The sequence below is a fragment of the Lissotriton helveticus genome, chromosome 7, assembly GCF_964261635.1.
Source record: "Lissotriton helveticus chromosome 7, aLisHel1.1, whole genome shotgun sequence".
In the NCBI taxonomy this organism is placed as follows: Eukaryota; Metazoa; Chordata; class Amphibia; order Caudata; family Salamandridae; genus Lissotriton; species Lissotriton helveticus.
Genome location: NC_136068.1, coordinates 1,509,771,541 through 1,509,791,356, shown reverse-complemented (window position 1 = coordinate 1,509,791,356; position 19,816 = coordinate 1,509,771,541). Strand labels below are relative to the sequence as shown.

General features: G+C 46.8%; 1 protein-coding gene across 5 annotated transcripts in view; it reads right to left on the bottom strand.

The window, feature by feature from the left end:
- The window catches only part of LOC144767510 (sulfotransferase 2B1-like), an 858,831-nt gene that overhangs the window by 326,661 nt on the left and 512,354 nt on the right, over positions 1 to 19,816 (bottom strand). For all 5 annotated transcript variants that reach the window (XM_078650929.1, XM_078650931.1, XM_078650927.1 and 2 more), the window contains one exon: positions 7,791 to 7,917. In XM_078650929.1, coding sequence (XP_078507055.1) covers positions 7,791 to 7,917 — 127 coding nt within the window. The remainder of the gene's footprint in view (positions 1 to 7,790; positions 7,918 to 19,816) is intronic.

The following is a 19,816-nucleotide window of genomic DNA, read 5'->3' as shown; positions in this document are numbered from 1 at the left end:
AGAAATTGTTTCAGGGTTTGGTTTTGTCTTGTCTCTTGGATTGACCATGCATTTGACGGTGGTAACTTGATGACAATGTGTAAGAAATGTGTAATGTTTGACACCAGCTTCGCCAGAATTTGTCATAAAATTAACATCCTTGGTCTGATAAGATCACTTTCGTTAATCCATGAAAACAGACTACCTGTTGACGGAGCAGCAAAGCTAATTGACTGGAAGCAAGTAAGGCTTTACGTGCAATGAAATGTGCATACTTGGTGAAACTGTCTATGACTACCAGAATAACAGTATGCTGCTGCACTGTGGGTAATCTGGTTTTAAAGTCCATGGACATGTGTTCCCAAGGGGAAGATGGAGTGGGTAATGGTTGTAGCATGCCTTTTGGTTTACTATGATCAATTTTACACCTTGCTCAGATTTCACAATCTTGAACAACTTGGGTTATGAGCTTTTTTAAAGTTGGACTCCAGAAATATCTTTGCAGAAATTCTAGAGTTTTTCTTGGACCATGATTTCCTGCAGCTGGGGCAATGTGTAACCAATGAAAAGCTGTTTCTCGGAGTTAAAAAGTGGGGAGATACACTCCGTGACACTCTACTCAGTTCTAGGTCACTCAACTCTATGACACTATGCCACTCCGTAAAACTGTACCCCACTCTATGCCCCTTCACACTACTCCACAACAATCCACGACACTCCACTCTACCCCATTCCAATCTGACACTCTACTCCACTCTATGCCACTCCACTCTACACTTTTCTCCAATCCACCTTACTCCAAACTATGCTCCTCCACACGCAGACAATACCCCACTCGATGACACACTGTGCCACTCCACTCTATGATACTCAACTGCACTCTGTGCCACTCCATGACACTCTACAATACTTTAATCCACTCTACGACCCTACATGCCACTCCACTGTACAACACTCCACTGTATGCCATTTCACTCTACACACTACTCCACTCTATGGCACTCTAATCCACTCTACACAACTCCCTCTATGCACTCTACTCTAAGGTTCCCTACTCCACTCTAGTCCAATACGCCACTACACTCAATGCAACTCTACTCTACTCTACTGCACTCTATGCCACTCTGCTTGAATACACCCCACTCTGCAACACCCCACCCGACAACACCCAACTCCGACATACCGGACTCGGAGACACTCAATGTCTCTCTACTCAACTCTATGCCAATCTACTCCATTGTATGACACTCTACTCTACAATGCACTTCTCACCTCTGCGCACCTCCCTCTATACCATTCCACACCACTCTACTCCACTCTATGCCACTTCACTCTACATCATGACATACTACATCACTCTACGCCAATCCACAACATTGTTTATCACTCAACAAGAGTCCACTTTACTCTACTGTACACCACTTCAGGACACTCTATGCTACTCCAGTCTCTAACTCTCTACTCCACCCTGTGTCACTACGCTCTGTGCCACTCCACTCTACGACAATCTACTCAATTCTACACCACAACAGACTACTCAATGCCGCTTTACTCCAACCTACGCTAATTTACTCTATGACACTCCAGTCCTGCCATTCCACTCTATGTCACTTTACATCATCACTCTACGCAACTCCACTCTACAACACTACTCCACTCTATGCAACTTAACTCTATGTCACTATATTTCACTCCACAACACTCTACTGTATGGCACTCTACACTATTATACACCCCTCCACAGCACTCCATGATACTCCACGCCATATCACTCAGTGCCACTCCACTCTATTGCACTCGATGACACCCTACACCCCTCCACAACACTTCATTCTAATCTACTCCACTCTACGCCTTTCCATGCTACACCACAACAATCTACACCACTCCACATCACTCCCATTTATGACACTCCCCTCTACGACACTAACTTTTAGACCAGCAGAACAGCAGCCAGGCTGATGTACAACAGGGCTAAAACACATTGTCAAAACCAATAGCTCTTGCATACACAAGACCTACTGACTTTGGCAATGCTTGCTACTATATACATCCTTCGTACCGAATCAGAAAATATATACGCAGCTGGAATCAATCTGTATTCATAATATTCGACAAATGTTGCACCTGCAAACTTCTAGACTTATTTTACTTTGAGTGGTAGTACTCAGCATTAAACCTTTGGCAAGTGTTTAGAACACCCTAATAGTGAATTATATATGTGGCTGTGTCAGTGCTAACAGCCTTACCGTAAAAGGATTAATGTTTGGGGACTTAAAGCTAATCAGATATAAAAATGTGATCTCAATTTGGATGACGTTAGTAAAGTAATTAAAAATCATAATGTTACAGATTTGGAAAGATAATGCTGTCACCCATGCCCTGAACTGCAGAGCCCGGTCGAAAAAACCCTTGAAGTTGAATTACCGTACCAAGGACCTGAAGTGCTCACTGAGCTGCAAGCACAGAGACCTAGTTTATAAGTCCTTCTTCAGCTTCAAGCAACCCTATCTTGATTCCATCTTTGAAGCTGCAAGGAAAAAAAAATTTGAGGCATTGAAGCAACTTTACATCCTTTTGGCTCAGTTTGAGAAATCTCGGAATCCTAATCTCAGGAACAACAGTTCTCGTCTGTGTGGGTGCAAATTCAAATCTATAGATCACATTTTGTGTCCTAAACTGTGAAATGTGTGGACAGTATCTTCGAATTATTTTTGATGAATGAAGCATTAGGACTACCAAAGCAGTTCAATTTTCTTTCACTAATCAGATCTCTCCACTTACAATCGTATTATTGAGATGTTAAAGACGCAAACAATAAATGTTTCAACCTAGGCCTGTCTGGCTCTTTCCAAGTCCAAACTGGTACCTTAATACAATCTTTAGTTTGTTGTCTTTTAGTAATTGTTATCTTATGTGTATTTATTGTAATCATGTGTGATTAATACAATAATCTTTAACTAAAATAAACTTTAACCCCTTGCACGCTGCATTAATTTTCATGCTGTGCAGGCGAAATAAAGAGTGGGCGGGGTTTGGACGGCCCCGGGCGTCCACAGTGTAATGTTGGGGGCCCTGGGCCCTCATTGCTAAAAGGACTGAGGCGGATACAGTCAGATACTTGGTACAACTCGCCCTGAGCACGTGCGCTCGGGTTCTTTTATTGACAGAGTCACCTGACCCAGTGACGTCTGTGGTGGGTGGGTGTTCAGTGTAGGGTTACACTTGCAGACAACTAGACTGTGTCCTGGCAGGACACTACATCCCTCCCAAAGTTTAGGGAAAAGAAAACAAAATGTCCAACGTGCAAGAAAACAGAATAATAACAATTTACAGCCCCAACAGGTTTTCTTCAGACGATCGGGTGGGAGAACGTTGAAAACAGTTCCTGGATTACAAAGTCAGTCAGATGAGCTTCACCTCAGCGGGGTACTTCAGATCATCCTTGTCTTGCTGCGCTTATGTACATTGTTCAGCACTTGGGGTACCTGGAGCAGAATGGGATTGACCCTTGAGGGGTCTCGCAGGTGTTCCTAGTCCAGTGGATGACAACGCTTGTTGGTTGTTGGAGACGACTATGGCACGAGAGGTCTTTCTTTGGATTTGCTGATCTTGATGCCTTTACACCTCCGTCCGGCCAAGTAACTTCCGACTTGCCTTTCTTGCCGGACTCCTCTCTCACTGGAGCCTCGAAGACTGGCCTCTCCTGCTTGGACTCTTCTCTCACTAGAGACGCTGGGAGGACCCTCTTGCCGGACACGATGGGACCGGGTGGACCGTGCGGGGCTGCGCATGAGCCGTGCAAAAGCGTCGCTGGGGAACTGCTAACGGACTCACCGCCAAGTCTCTCATGATGTCCTCGGGGTAGTTGATGTCAAACCGTCAGGATGGTTTTACCGTTAGGACATGGGTTCAGTGTCTTCACCAGACCGTTTCTCGGTGCCAGGTGTTCACCTGGGGCCTTCGTGCTTCCTGTTGCCTGTCGTGGAGCTGCCGCTGCTGCACCTCTCCCATCCGGATCTCTCACAGGACGTGCGGCCGAGGCCCTTGTCCCCTGGACTGCCACATGATCGCGTGGGCTGTGCGGGTCGCTGCGGAACTTCGGACATGGCCACAGTTGAGTCTTGTGTAGTCCACAAGGGTGGTTTGTCTAGTGCTCGGGTATGCTCTGCTTCGGCAGCTTCAGGTTCACGGGGCACCCATACAGTTCTTCAGTGGTTGGTCTCCTCGAATGCAGGTTGTAGGGATTACTGGGATCCACACGGATGTTGCGATGCTCCTTGGACGGCACCGATGTTCCTGTGTGCTGTGGTTCTCTCTCCTCCTCTGTGGAGTGATGTTGTGCTACTCCATTCTTCCTCTTCGTTTACTTCCTCGACGCGGTCCAGTCTTCTTTCTTGCTTACTCATGCTAACCAGGCTTCTCCATGTAGCGGGCCCTCTACATGTCGTCCCCTTGGTCTTGTCCATGTGGTAGGACACTATCTTCACTTGGCTTGGTGACTAGACCTGTCGTCGTACCTTCCTGTTACTTGTTCTTCACTTCGGGTCGGTGTCATCAGACCTCTTCTGGGTCCCGTCCATGGACCTCTTCATGATCTATTCAGTTACTATGCCTTTGATCTTCTGGCATATCTTCGCAGTCATGACCTTCTGAGTGGTCCTCTTCTCCTTTTCTTTCCGGGTGACCAACTGACTGGTCATCTTCTCCTTTTCTTTCCGGGCGACCAACTGCCTGGTCATCTTCTCCTTTTCTTTCCGGGTGACCAACTGACTGGTCATTTTCTCCTTTTCTTTCCGGGTGACCAACTGCCTGGTCATCTTCTCCTATTCTTTCCGGGCGACCAACTGCCTGGTCATCTTCTCCTTTTCTTTCCGGGCGACCAACTGACTGGTCCGCATCTGGCGGTGACTTTTTGGCAAGTCATCTTCGCTGTGACCTACTGACAGGTCTCCGAGGACGCGATCCCTGCGTTACTCGGTTGTGGTGGCGTGGAGTTCCTTCACTCCTTGTGCGGTCCTGCGCAATGCTGTTTGGTCCTGAGGTGTGGAGTTCCTTCACTCCTTGCGCGTTCTGCGCAATGTTGTTCAGTCCTGAGGTGTGGAGTTCCTTCACTCCTTGCGCAGTCCTGCGTAATGCTTTGCTTCTGACGCGTTCCTGCGCCGTCTCATGAAGTGTCCCTTGCGCTTCTGGAGCATCCCGGCGCCGTCCCCTTGTGTGTTCCTGGAGTTTCCAGCGCGTTCCTGCGATGTCTCCTGGCGCGTTCCTGAAGGTTTTGGCGCGTTCCTGTGCTTCTGGCTCTCCTCACCAACACGCTTGTGGAGCTGCCCTTTGTAGGCACTGTGTTGCTGACTTGCGTGGCGTTGCGGTGTCAGTCTTGTACTGCTGTGTGGATGTCCTGGGTCACTGTGCTGGGATTTCTTGCTTGTGGTATGCTTGTTTTCCCATTGATTGACCCAAGGCTTGTTCGCTTCTGTGGAGCTCTTCCCTTGTCTGTGAGCTCAGTGGTGCAGTTTGCCCAGTAGAGGGCTCTGCTGGCCAGGCAGCTCTGTGATGCTTGTTTTGCTCGTCCCAGCCGGGAGGTGAGGAGCAGGCTCCGGAGCAAGGAGGCAGGCAAGTGGAGGGCTGGCTCAACTCCGATTTATTTGGGGGCAGCGCTAGTCGTGCTGTGATCTTCCGCTACTCTCCCCACCCGCAGCAGTCTCAGTCAACACACGCTGCACTGGGTGGGGGGAGAGTTGCCGTTGGTGCTGGAGGCCTCCTTTTCTCCGTCTCGGGGAGTTTGTTCCTTCTCCGGCCAGGGGTTCCGTTCCGATCTCCCCTCCCTCGTAGCAGGGCTTCGCTTTCCACGGCCGCGCAGGGGGAGGGGGCTTGCCCTGATGCTGTTGCCGGCTGCGGGCCGGGTGCTGGCTCTCTCCTTTCCCTTCCCCCACCGTCGCAGCGACACGCGGTGTGGGGTGGGGGTGACAGCGCTTTGCGGGTGGGCTCCGCTTTGATAGTTTGGGCACCCGGCAGCTCTCCTCACGCTGTGGGCGCTCTCCTCTTAAGTTAATCCCCCGCCGCTACCCTTCACACATCCTGCGGGGGGACGCTGCAGGCAGGCCGCGGGTGGGCTCCGCTGGCACTGCTTCTCTGCCGGGATGAGGTCTGCACAGTTTGGGGACAAAGTCAGTACTTGTAGCGGGTTGGCTCCGCTTCATTTACTTTTCACCCTTGCAGCGGCGGCCGCTCGCCACTGTTGCTGCACTGCGGGGGACAGGAGGTGCTACAGGAAGGCCGCGGGTGGGCTCCGCGAGTCTTGCCTCAAATGTTCATTCACCCTCGCCGTACGTCATACACACGGCGGGGGACACGGCAGGCAGGCCGCGGGTGGGCTCCGCCGGCGCTGCTTTATTTGAAATTCCATGTGGCTGCAATTACGCCCAGTCATGGGGGTGGGCTCCGCAAATGTTCACTCATGAGAGGGTCGCTTCAGTGTTCGGGCTCACCTCTGGCCGACGGGCCTTCCTCCTCCACGCGGGTGGGCTCCGCGGAGGTTTCACCGAGCGGTGGCGGCCGATGCAGGTGGGCTCTGCATGGCTCTCTCTCTTCACCCCAGGCAGGGGCGCAGTCGCGGCCGACGCGGGTGGGCTCCGGTCGGTCCGCTCTTCATCACCCCACGCAGGGGGCCTTGCAGGCTGGGCTCAAAGGTGTGGGGTAGGCTCCCGGTCACCTTCGTTTCTGCAGGCAGGCCCAGGGCTCGGCTTACGCCCTGCAGGCCTCTCGGCGGCCGGCGCCACTTTCCCAGAGGGGTGCCCTGCACATGGGCACTTCCCTTCTTCTTTCCGGGGTGTTTCAGCTGCGGCATGCGTGGCTAGCGCCCGCCTCGTCGCCAATGTAATGTTGGGGGCCCTGGGCCCTCATTGCTAAAAGGACTGACGCGGACACAGTCAGATACTTGGTACAACTCGCCCTGAGCACGTGCGCTCTGGTTCTTTTATTAACAGAGTCACCTGACCCAGTGACATCTGTGGTGGGTGGGTGTTCAGTGTAGGGTTACACTTGCAGACAACTAGACTGTGTCCTGGCAGGACACTACACACGGCACATGTCCACCATGACGTTGGATGTCCGGGGGCCGTCTGCAGCACGCAAGGGGTTAAAAGACCCTTTAGAAAGTGGAGTCTCAATGAAAATATAACGTACTAAACAAAAAAATAATGAGCAATTCTAACGCGGAGGGATCTGGTTGAGATGATTTTGCTGTCAATTTAGGTAACACTAACGTATACAAAAAAGTAATGGATGGGTTGCCTGAATTCATCTCAGCCACTGATAATTACTCTGAGCTGTATCCCAGTCTATTGATATTTTGAATCCCATGCCACCTCAGCTGGTACACTGCCATATGCAAATCAGTTTTGACCCAGCTCTTTTGGGAACAGTGCAGACCAAACTGCCAGGACAGATGATACCTGCACCCGAACACAAGCAACCAGGACCACTTTCGCCTTAATTAGCACTCACCAGCCAAGTAATATCTTGGTTCTAGTAACACAGTGTTAAAGGGACTCACGTGAGATTAATTCTAGCATTCCATCCATCACTATTTCGAATACTTTAGTGTGTGGCCAATTTAGGAAAGGCAAACCTCTACCACATCCTTCTCTTGCCCAGCACGTTGGGATGTTTGCTACATACAGGTAAGCTCTATCCTCCCTGCAGGCACCATCATAGGTGTCAGGATGTTGTACTGTGCATTTTCTCTGAAACAGCTGCAAAAAGCAAGCCTGAAAATAAAGGCCACTTATAAACATGCATCAGATGCTTACCATCCCCTTTCAGAAATAGCTCAAAGAACTGCTCAAAGGTCCCAGGGTCTTTGTAGTAGATGGTCATTTTGGCAAAGTAGTAAAGAGAGACAAGGACATCTTTTGGGTCCCGCACTGTGTAAATAATCTAAACAAAAGAAACAATAAGAGAGTATATGAGGAAAGAAGGAACACCACTAAAATCAACGTATAGCAATTTACAGGTCACACTTTCATATTAGAAGTACAGTACATTACACTTTTGCATGTTATGAAATATGGTTTAACAGTAGTTCATTTCTTTTCTTTTCAGTGACACGCCCTGGGCTCCAACATCCCACAGCGTAAATAATGCTATTTTTTTTTCACAGCTATTCTCTGTTCCCTCAAATTGCAATTAAATGACCTACCATCCCTCAAGTGTTAGCTACCTCATTTCCTGATATCTTCCCTCTTCCTGTGAAACACTGTGCCTTTCAGAAGTGCATTCTTCAACTAAAGGCATTCCTCCCTGGTCTTCACTTTTCCCAGTATCCAAATTTGGCCCCTCCATGCTGTTTTAATGTCGACCTCAAGCCCTTTCTCACTTCGCCTAACACATGCTAGTGAAGGAATTTAGCAGGTCTCAGCATTGCCAATAGTGAAACCACAGAGTTTCAGACTCAAATGATGGGCACTGTTCCCTTGTATTAAACATTATTTATTGAAAAGTTGACTGCGCATTTATTCAATTAATAAACCGCTATAAGAAAAGCAAAGAAGTGCTGGTCTGTTCTTGAAATAGAAAAAGTGCAGCGGCAAACCAATCATTTTTGCAAGAAAAAAAAGATGAATTAAGAAAATATTGAGGGATTTGAGATTCTGGGTGACCTGTGTGTATCTTTTTGAGCCAGTGATGAATCTAGCGGCAGAGTTGAGCGAACTCTAAGAGGAGAAAGTTTAGATCTGGGCAATCCAGATAGGGTGGAACTACCATAATCCATCCTGGGAATCACTAAGGCTTGTACAGCATGTTTGAAATCATTGAGTGGGAGGAGGGGGAGGAGGGGAGGAAAGGTTTTAATTTTCTTAAAATACTCATTTGGTGAATTTCTGCTTCGATGGAGGCACTGATGTGTTTCTGCATTTTGAGATTCTTGTCAAGCGTAAAGCCCTGTGACTTTGTGGAGTCGATGATTTGTGGAGTGCAGTTAAGGGCTGTAAGCTGTTTCCGTCATTCTTTGATGATCAGTGCCTGGTTGGGTGGGACCTTTTAGAAGGAGTTCCGTTTTTTGAGTATTTAGCTTGAGGTGATTAGCTCTTAGCCAATTTTGAGTTTCCATTAGTGTTGTGTTAAAGAAACTGATGTCATCTGGGGAGGAGACAGCGAATATGTGGTATTGGATGTTATATGACCTCAGAATTTCAGCTAGGGGCTCCATGAATAGGTTGAAGAGAGTGGGCAAAAGAGATGATCCCTGTCGGATCCCAAGAGTGATCGGCGCGGACTGAGATAGAGCTCTGAGATCTGTTAAGGAAGTAATAGGAGGACCATTTAAGGATTAGACATGTAAGGCCCATACGGTGTGCCAGTTGATGTAGGATATTTGGTGCTTAACCGTATCAAATGCTGAGGATAGGTCAAGGAGGACTAAAAGACCGGCTTGATTCTGGTCCAGCATTTTTAGTGCATCAAATACCATGGTCCACTTTTGTTTTTTTCTGCCTGGGGGTAACTTGACTGGAATTTATGCAGTCAGGGATGGAGCCTTAAAGTAGGGAGGCATTAACAGTGCTGGTCCAGATTAGGAGTATTGCGTGTATGAGTTCTGTGGTATTTGAAAGTCCTTGGAGCCAGGTATATGAAATAGGTTGGATTTATTAAAGCTTAGTTACAGGTTAAGTTCATTAGAAGAAGATAGGTAGATGGAAATGCAACCCCACCAGGAGCAGCCTCCCTGCCGCTCAGCCTGCCTGCCATCAACTGACACTCTACACTCAAGCCAGGGACCCAAAAATTCCATGACGAGGGGCCGGTTAATGTTTGAATTAACTGGGTCTCCTTTGCTGCTAGTACACTGACAAGCGTTTTTTAAAATTGTATTGTTGTGATTTTAGACTGCTGTTTTAAAATGTGTTTATTGCACTGCTTATTTCACAATATTAGTGCCACCTCACACTGACCCTGCGATCCTCCGTCTGTAAGAGCGGGCCCGCCTGTTCTGGGTCAGCGTTCTAGTCTTCCGCATATTTCTCTATAAAAGTCACACCAGTGCAAATGCGCAGAGGGCGCGCCGATGGTACGTCGGCACCCGGGGCGCATGCAGCGCCAGGACCCCTGCCCGTTTGGGAACCCTAGCCTATTCCAGAAAATTCCTACTGAAACTGAGAGTAGCTAGACATGATAACTGATTTTTTTTTACACTGGGATGGAGCAGAGGAAAGCCCCTCTGCACTAACTGCTCCTACCGCCTAAATGAGGAAATCGACAAGAGCATTCTGCAGAGGGAAGGGGGAGCTGGGGCAAAAGGGGGAGTGAGGGGGCTGGTATCTCAGTTTGGGGATCAAACATCACCCAATACCAGGAACAAATACTCATTGAGAAGCTCTGTGGTTGCAGGGGATCATAGTCTCCACTGCATACTTCTTAGCACACGGTCTGTCGTAAAACAAACATGAACTAGAAATGCTATTGCAGGCCCACATTCTAGACATAGCCTTCTTGACAGAGACGTGGACTGATGACACTTAAGTCCCCATTGGAACTTTGCACTGCCATCTGGCTATGTATTATTTTTAACCATGACAGGCAAGAGAACAAGGGGGAGGGGGGCATAGCAATCTTGTACCAGGACTATTTGAAGGTCCAGGAGGAAGTTCGACAATTTCAAGACGTCATCAGTTTTATTATTCCTCATCATTGATATTGGGGCCAACCATATAAGAGGGATATCTTCTTCATTTACCCAATTCGGTCCAGGCGCAGTGTGTATTCCAGGACGCCGTTTGTTATTTAACATCATTTTTTAACGTTGATTGGTTAAGATATAAAGAGATCTTCATCAACAGTGGTCCATGAGCATTGTATCTCTCTAGACGCCGTTTGTCTTACCATACTAATTCACTATGCCTATTGGCAAATTACTTAAGAGCCCTGGCGAAGTTCCCTTTTGGCACAACTGGGAACGGAACGCGTTGGTTGTGTGCCAGTTTTTAAAGATTGAAAGAATAAAAAGAAGTACTTTTTGGAATTACTGCTTGCGTGTCTACTTTCTACGAGTGCACCTTCCATTTTTCTTGAACATTGAGACTGTGAATTACACCTTTGAATGACGGGTGTAGGTAGTGTGTTGCACCATCTCATTTCAGACTGTATATGTTAATTGGTTGAGCTGGACCCTGGTCTGTCGTTTGTTCTTTTTGTACCATTGTTTAATGTCTATGTGACACCACTGGCCAGACTCGTCAAGAAGCATGGCTTCACATTTGCGTCTTACGCAGACAATTCACAATTGATGATATCCCTATCGGACAACCTGGAGAGCACAGCTGCCAGTTTTCATGGCTGTCTAAAGGACATTATGAACTGGACGAGCTTAAGCTTTTAGAAAATAAACACAGAAAAGATGGAGGTGATTGAGTTCGGTACGGGAAAGTCTCTGTGGAACAATTCCTGGTGGCCGCCGGAGGCGAGTGAGTGTCCCTGCCCCGTCAGGAAGGTCAGGAATCTTGGAGTCATTTTTGACGACAAGCTTAATATGTCAGCGCAGGTTAATAGTCTAATGCCGTCCAGTTTCTTTCTGTTACAGACTCTTTCCCTTTATCCCTCTTAATTTACAGAAGGCAGTAATGGCGGCCCTTTTTTTGTCCAAACTGGATTATTGTAACGTGTTATTCTTGGGTGTGGATAAAACCCAGATAATGAAACTGCAATCACTACAGAATGCCACTGCGCAACTACTCTCAGGGAATAAAGGCATTACACTGGCTTCCTATTCAGCAGAGAATAGAATTCAAGGTGCTCTGTTTGGTGCATAAGGCACATTATGGAGGCGGCTCAGATGACAGCCAGGAAATATTTAGGCTCTACACCCCTGTGCGAAACCTACGATCAACTAGTCTTGGCTTGGTTTTTTTTACTAAGTTTCGAAGAGCCAGATGGGGTGGAAGGTCCTTGTCATACTGTGCAGCAAAACTGTGGAATGAACTGCCAGTGGCCCTGAGAATGCAATCTAATGTGTTGCTTTTCAGGAAAGCCTTGAAAACGCGGATGTTGTTACCGGGGTAATTTCAGCGTGTCTCTGTACCTTGTATACACACACCAGCGCCAAGACGCCTCAGCATTCGAGCTCTTAATAAGCAATATATCGTCATATCGTCATCAGGCGTTCTAACACTCATACAAGCTGAGCAACAGGGAAGACACAGCCAGAGCAAGGAAAGGCACAAGTCAATTATAACATATCCCCCTTCCCCACAACCTCACCTTAAAATCGTACACAACACCCTTGAACCAGAACAGATGCACACTCCACCCCAAAAATAAACTGGGGGAACAGAACGGGGGCACTCAGTTAGACCGCTCCACAACCTCCCCGCAAAAGAGAACACACCTTTCAATGAAGTCATAACTGGGCACTTAGCTCCCACAACTTTACACACCACCCCAAGAACTAAAATGGGCACCAATAGGGACACACCTCCTTAACAACAAAACGCACCACACTGCAACCATCCCCACAAAACAGTATAACAGTAAAAAAAAAATTAACACAAAGAAAGTCTCTTACTGCGGTGAGAGAACTCTCACCTGAAATGCTGACACAGCGTGGAAAAGTGTCCAAAGTCCAGTGTCTTCCATGTGTTACAGAGCAGGAAACATATGCCTGCCAAGGGATCACTAGACAGGTGCGTGACTTTGTTTCATACTCAGTATCAGACTCCCGTCCAAAGAACATGTCTGAAGAAATGGCTATGGCACTTGCAAACTTCTGAAGAGCTTCATTGGACTCTACCACAGAAGCACTGCTCTCCAGCTTCCGTCGGCTGGTGAGTCGGTCTCTTACTGGCTGAATAGTAAAGATGGGGACTTTAGCATCCGCAACGCGAGTGAAATATATGCAAGTAGAACACCAATCCTAAAATGGCGATCGGGTGGCTCTCGGCATGGTAGTGCAGTGAGCACCGTAGCAGCAGCTAAGCTCCTTCATACGTCAGAATGGGCACGGACATACTCCTCGTTACCATCAAAGCAAACAGGTAATCAGGTAAGCATTGAGCGCATTACCCAGCTTGCGCACTCTTTTAAAAACAACATGACAGTTGAACTGTCCACTGTAGCCCGGGTAAAATGTGATAAATGCCAAAAGTCAAGATTTAAAACACAGCACCTGCCCAGTGGTGGCACACGAAATCCACTCGAAGTCACCCAACACCCGAATCCCAGAGCACCTCCAGCTTCACATGGGCAGCAGGTTCAGAGGCATTATCTGCCTCTTAAAATCAGCGTAACGGCTCCTAGGAGTGTCGGTCTTTACCAGAAAGTATTACGCCCGCATATCTATGTTTCTCCTCCAGAGACACACTCGCTGCCTGATAACATCAATTGGGCGCTGCCGATCCTCCACACCGAGTGAAGAGGGTTCACCCTAAATCAGTGGGAGAAAACTAAATACACAGGAAAAGTCTTCCAAACAGCAGTGTGACAAAGTCTTTGCAGGGAAAACACATAGCGTCCACTTGTATTCTTGATCAAGTTACCAGTCAAACTCCTACCAGAACCTGCCCACTTTTCCACGTGTTATGCCTCATAGGGGTGCTGGTTTTCCTAGAACATGTTGCTGGTGCCAATTCCAAGCACCAGTTACTACTGCCAATTCAACTCAGTAGCGTGACTCATGACTGTAGTAAGGCCAGCAGGGCAGTAGTAAGATTTCCAAGGCAGCAGGATAGCAGCACCCTCCAGAGTAGCTACTCGAATACCAGCAGTAGAAGGTCAAATGCCCTGGGCCGCAGGCTGTCCAGATGGGAGAGGACACTGGTGGGGCTGACCAAGGCGTGTCCTTTGCTTAAGGTTTCAGTAGTTCCAAATTGTTTTGGTAGGTTCCTTAGTTGCAGTAGTTCCTTCAAATACAGTCTTTCCTCCACGCTGTATATTCTCTAAATTGTCGCCAAATATGGTATTTGTAAGTCCTTGGAGCCAGGTATATAAAATAGGTTGGATTGATTGAAGCTTAGTTACATGTTAAGTTCATTAGAAGAAGATAGGTAGATGGAAATGCAACACCACCAGGAGCAGCCTCCCTGCTGCTGAGCCTGCTTGCCATCAACTGACACTCTAAAGCCAGGCACCCAAACATTCTAGGAGGTCATCGGCATTCTAACACTCATACAAGCTGAGCAACAGGGAAGACACAGCCAGAGCAAGGAAAGGCACAAGTCAATTATAACAAGTTCCTTGAAGAATTTTGAGGGAAGAGGGTCATTGAAATGGTTTAATGGTTTCAGTCTAATTATTATTTTAGGAATGGTGTCTTTAACAAAGGTTCTATAAGAGTTCCATGAAACATTGTTCTTGGGGGAAAGTCTGGGACAGGCATGATGTGACGTAAGGTTGGGTGGGGCTGGGCTGGGCAGCGTTGAGGGGGGATAGGAAGTTGTTCCATTGCCAGCTGCAGGTAATTTCTCATGGTTTCTGCCTTCTGCAGAAAGGAGTTATATTACTCACCATTTGGTAGCAAATTGGTTCCCACCAGAGACCGATTAAGTGCGCAGTTCGATTGTGCTTTTATGAGTTGGTTTCTGAAGAAATTTGATTTAGAAGTTCTGAAAATTTTGGACCAACTGTCCATTAACGATCTCAGGTGCTTGAGATCTTTAATGGATTGGGCCGACCTTCATTGACATTCGGCTAGTCGTCTTAAGTTACGTCTTTCTGTGTTTAGACAACCATTGTACCATGGTTTGGAGATTTTGGTGAGTATTCTTTTTAGTTGAAATGGAGCGACTGAGTCAATAACAGATTTCATGGAGCCAGTGTAGTGATTTGTAAGATGAAGGACATCTGGGAGCTCTTCGGACATGTTTTTTAGCAGGCCAACCAAAATGAAAAATGTGATGCAAAGGTTGTCAGTCCAATCACAGGGTATGATAGGTTGCATCTGAATTGAGTTGAGCTTTGCAATAATGAGATCTAATTTAGTCCTTTGTTGTCAGTGGGTTTGTCACATAATTGAGTCAGGTTCAGGTCTGCACAAAAGGTTTTGAAGCTGCTGATTGCTGGATCATTCAGGTCATTCCGATGTAGATTGAAATTGGTGATGATTATTTGAGGGCAATATCGACCAGCATTTGTTCCAAAGCTTTCCATGATTTGTTCAATACAATCTTGGGGCCTCATTTACGAGAAGTGGTGCATCGCTGCGTGAAAGCAGTGATGCCCCACCTTTCAGTGCACCCTCCTTGTGAAACCAATGATGCATCATATTTACAATATGACACATCTTGTCGCAAAGATACGTCAGTATAACTGACGTATCCATCAGTGCAAAAAGTGGCGCATTGCTGGAGTTGTGTCAGAAGCCTGATGCAACTCCAGCAATGTTCCTTTCACATGGGGCAAGCCCCAAGGGCATGTGTCACCCTTACGCCTGCTTTGAGGAAGGTGTAAGGTTTTGACGCATTAGCGTCCTAGAAGTAGCGCAGCGAATTCTCATAGATTTCGCTGCGCCACTCCTACGACCCTTTATTGCGAGGGTATGCCCACTCTGTATACATTATACCTGGCGCAAGTATAATGTAGCGCAGGGATTTACGAAGTGATGCGTCACTTCATAAATATGGCGCAACATGACGCATGTTTTATGCCACTGGTGCGTCACAAAAAGTGACGCTCTTGTGGCGCAAAAGTGACGCAGGGGCTCATAAATTAGCCTCTAGGTTGTCACCAGTAGGGTGGTATGTCATATGTATCTTGCAAAAGGATCAGTTGTTGCTTGAGGTATTAAGGCAAAGGTAATCACAGGTGGGTAAGATAGGAGATTGTGCATGTATGACTGATAGGTTGAGGCTGTGTATGCAGGTGATGCATTCACCTCATCTGTGGGGTTGATCTAGTCTGGTAATACCATGGTTAGGGGGGACTAGAATGTCCCTGACAGGTGCAGTGGTGTAATTTAGCCAGGTTTTGATTAGGATAAGGAGGTCAAGTTCATGTGCGGATAGCAGGTCAGCAATATCTCCTGCATGTTTTGAGGCAGATCTTCAGTTGATTAGCTTGGATTTCAGTTGGGTTTTGTGGGGATCTGGGTTAGTGTGTGTGTGAGGTTTATTTGTCTGAGGTTATGTTTGTTGACAGCTCTGTGGTTGAGTCTAGGAGCTCGGAGGGTTAGTCGTGATGACCTGGATAGTTAACTGACTATAGGAGTTCTGAGGGGGAAAAGAATTGTAGGATAATAGTAGGGTTTGGAGATCACTGTATGATAAGGGAGCTTTACATCTAGTTGGTCATGAAGGTACGTTGGGCGAGGTTTTTTTTCTCAGAGATCCCAAGTGGAAGGAGAGGTCTGGTTGGTGGGGTGATGCGTTCAGGTTAAGAAAGGGTGTTAGATCCTGTGTGGGGGTATGTGTCTTGAGGCTCTTATTAGGCTCCAGATAGCTGTTGTCATTGTTGTGAAGTGGATGAGCTTGTGTAGGTTCGCTTTGAGATCTTGTAGGGTTTTTGTAATCACGTCCAGTTTGGAAGCCATTGTGGTTTGGGGGCTTGTTGACAGGTCTTGAGGTAATGGATAAGAGGGTATTACTGTGGGGCTGGGGTGAAGATGCATTGGGGGAGAGGGCACGAGAAAGGGTAGGTTGTGTTACAGTTAGAAATAGGACCAGGAGTGCTTGCAGGATGGGTGCTGGGGCAAGCTACTGGAGTGTCATTTGGTGTTGTAGGAGGCGCAGAATTCAGGGGAGATCGAGGTATAGGAGGAGCAGCATTTGTAGAGAGATTGAGGTTGGTATGTAGTAGAGATATTGAGGGAGGGAGGAAGAGAGGTAGAGCTGGAGAAGGTTCTTTCATTATGTTGATCCAAAGTGGTTCCTCTCTGTGTAGAAAGAGTCAGTGAGCAAGAGTGGTGGGCAGTAGTTACCAGATCTATGGTGGAAGGAGTGTTGAAGGTGTTCTTAATGAATGAAAATAATTCTTCAAAAAGTTTAAGGTGGCCATTTGAGCCTTGATGAGCATTATGCTGTTGTTGTAGATGGTTATGGTGACAGCTGCTTTGCACTCAGAGGAATGGGCTACCGATAGTTTGAGTCCATGCTGGGTTTTCCTAGTTGCAGAGATCAAGAGCATTGACAGCAGGGCTTTCCTTTATTGTTCGCACCTATTTCTAAAGAAAATGAGATCACTGATTATCGTTCTCTGGTGGCAAATAGGAGGGGTCAGAGACCAGTGTTTCAGGGTGGGATTTGAGGAGTCAGTGTTTTAGGGTGTTGGAAGATTTTTTGATAGATTCCGGGGGTAAATGATTTAATGAGCAAATTGGCCCAAACATTCTAAGGTGATTTTGGTAGCACTTTGTGGATCCATTTGAGACAAAAGAAGTAGCTGGGGTGGTGGGGGGTCAAGTGTAGGAGAATAAAAAGGAGTGGGATGGGGTTCTCAGATTGGATGTCTTACTTGGGAGAAGAAGCACATTTAAGAACTCCTGCTCTCTGGAAATAACAGGCAGATCATGGCTTACTAGCCTCTCTGAGGCATGAGGATCAACTATAGGTGTGGAACAAGACACAGTAGTAGTAGGCTTTAAGATATATGATAGAACGCGAAGGAGAAGTGTAGCATAGGGTGAGAATGCAGTTTAATGTAAGGTACCGGGGATAGGTCTTAAAGGTTGTGCAAAGAGTTCAGGATGAACCTGAGAGCAGGCAAAGTCTAGCCGGTTTTCAAGTAAGGAGAAGCATAAGTGTACCCAGTATAGAGCAATTCACATGGTGAAACAAAGAGGGAAATATCGGGGTGTAGGAAACCTAGGCACTTCTGAATTGCAGACCAGATACTGGGTTTAGGAGCAGTGGTTGTTTCTGCATCTCCGAATTTATGGGTACTCATACTGACATGCAATTCAGAGAGCATTGTGCAAAATGTCTTTCTGTCACACTGGCTTACATTTGAGAGGCACACATGCAGGGAAATCAAGTTGGTAACAACAAATGTTTAACTATTCTGTGTTTCCATACATCTCCCAAAACATTTTTTATCCCACTTGTGTCTCTAGGCCTAGCACCTGCGACATACTACACCCCAAAACTCAAACTGGAGACATCATGTGGTACCCAGAAAAATACATGCTTCTTTACAATGCAGGTAGCTGTGGATTTTGAGTATGCCAATCTAAGAGATAAGGCCTACCAAAGATAGCAGGGAGGTTACAGTTTGCAGTGATAAAAGAATAATAATTAAATCTCCCCAGCCCAAATATTCTGCGGATATTACGGAAGACCTTAAAGGAGTTCATTAAGGTCTTAAATCTCACACGTTTGTAATATCCAAATGATGTCTGCCGGAAGAAGCAGCCACAATGCTCTTCATCCAGTAAAAGCTGAAAAGGTGAGGCAAGACCGGATGTGGGAGGGGGAGTGTTCCCTCTACAGTTCAGTACTATACTGCAGGACTGAAGCCCAGTAGTATAGCATAATATTGGGGAAGGCACAACCGCCCGCTCTCTAGGAAGAGACAGTTGCCTTAGAGCCCACCTTGGTTGTGAGTAGGCCAAGATAAACTGCGTAAATATTTGCTGAAATTTCTGCAGATTGGTTTTGCTGAATTTCAGGGGTATGGCACGGAAGAATTAGAGCAGTTTTGGGAAATAGGTCATTTTAATTACGTTACATCTGCCAACAAGGGTCAAGTAAAGGTTGTCAATTTGATTAAGGGCTTTCTTGGTTTCTGCTGCAAGGGGGGATAGGTTCTCGGTAACGATTTCATCAATGTTAGCAGAAATGAAAACCCCCAGGTATTTAGCCTTCGGAACTACCCGGGAGTTGGTCCAGGTGATTTCCTAGTTTATAATTATTGGGTTTTTCTTTTTATTTAGTGCATACCCCGAGATTTTCCCAAATTTTTGTGCCTCCATTTCCAGTGTCAGAATCGCATTCTCGGGATCAGGGGAAGTTATGGTCAGGACGTCGGCATAAGCCATAATTTTTGTGTTGCTGCCCTGCATGCTTGTAGCCATAATAGCGAGGTTCCTTTAAATTTTCTTTATAAATGGGTCTATATAGAGGGCAAATAGCAAGGGGGAGTAAGGGCAGCCCTGCCTGGTACCCCGGGAGATGTTAAATTGCTCCGTAAGCCACCCGTTGATAGAAACACCGGCCGTCGGCTTTTGATATAGAGCCCGTACTGCCTGTGTAAGTTTTGGCCCAAAACCCTACCTGCCCATGACACCCTACAAGAACCGGCAGGAGACCCGGTCAAATGCTTTTTCAGCATCTAGTAGTATTAATGACATTGGGTACCCTGCTACCTGTGCTGCGTCAAACAGTGTATTAGCCCGCCTGACATGCTCCGTGGTGCCTTTTTTGGGGATAAAGCCGTGTTGCCATTCTGAGACTAGGGACTCAGCCACAGCGGATATTCTGATTGCCATTATTTTAGAGAAGACTTTAGAGTCGCAGTTAATAAGTGTAATTAGTCTGAATGAGCCCGTTTCTAGAGGTGATTTGTCCTTTTTGGGGAATATGGATATGTTGGCGTTAGACCAGGCGGCGGGAGGGCAACCCCATTAAAGATAGAAGTTACTACGTCAGTATAAATGGGTTTAATTTGAGGAGCGAAAATTTTATAAAATTCCACAGGAATGGCATCCATTCCTACGGCTTTCCCATCTGGTAGACTGGATAGGGCTTCCATGATATCGTCCCAGGTTGGGGTGAGATCAAGCAGCTCACTATTATCAGCGGTAAATTGTTCTAGATCGACCCCATTCAAGTAGCTAATTATCTTGCTTTCTAGGAATCAGCCACCCTGCCGTTCTCCTCTGTGTATAGTTCAGTGTAAAATTCTTGAAATTTATTTT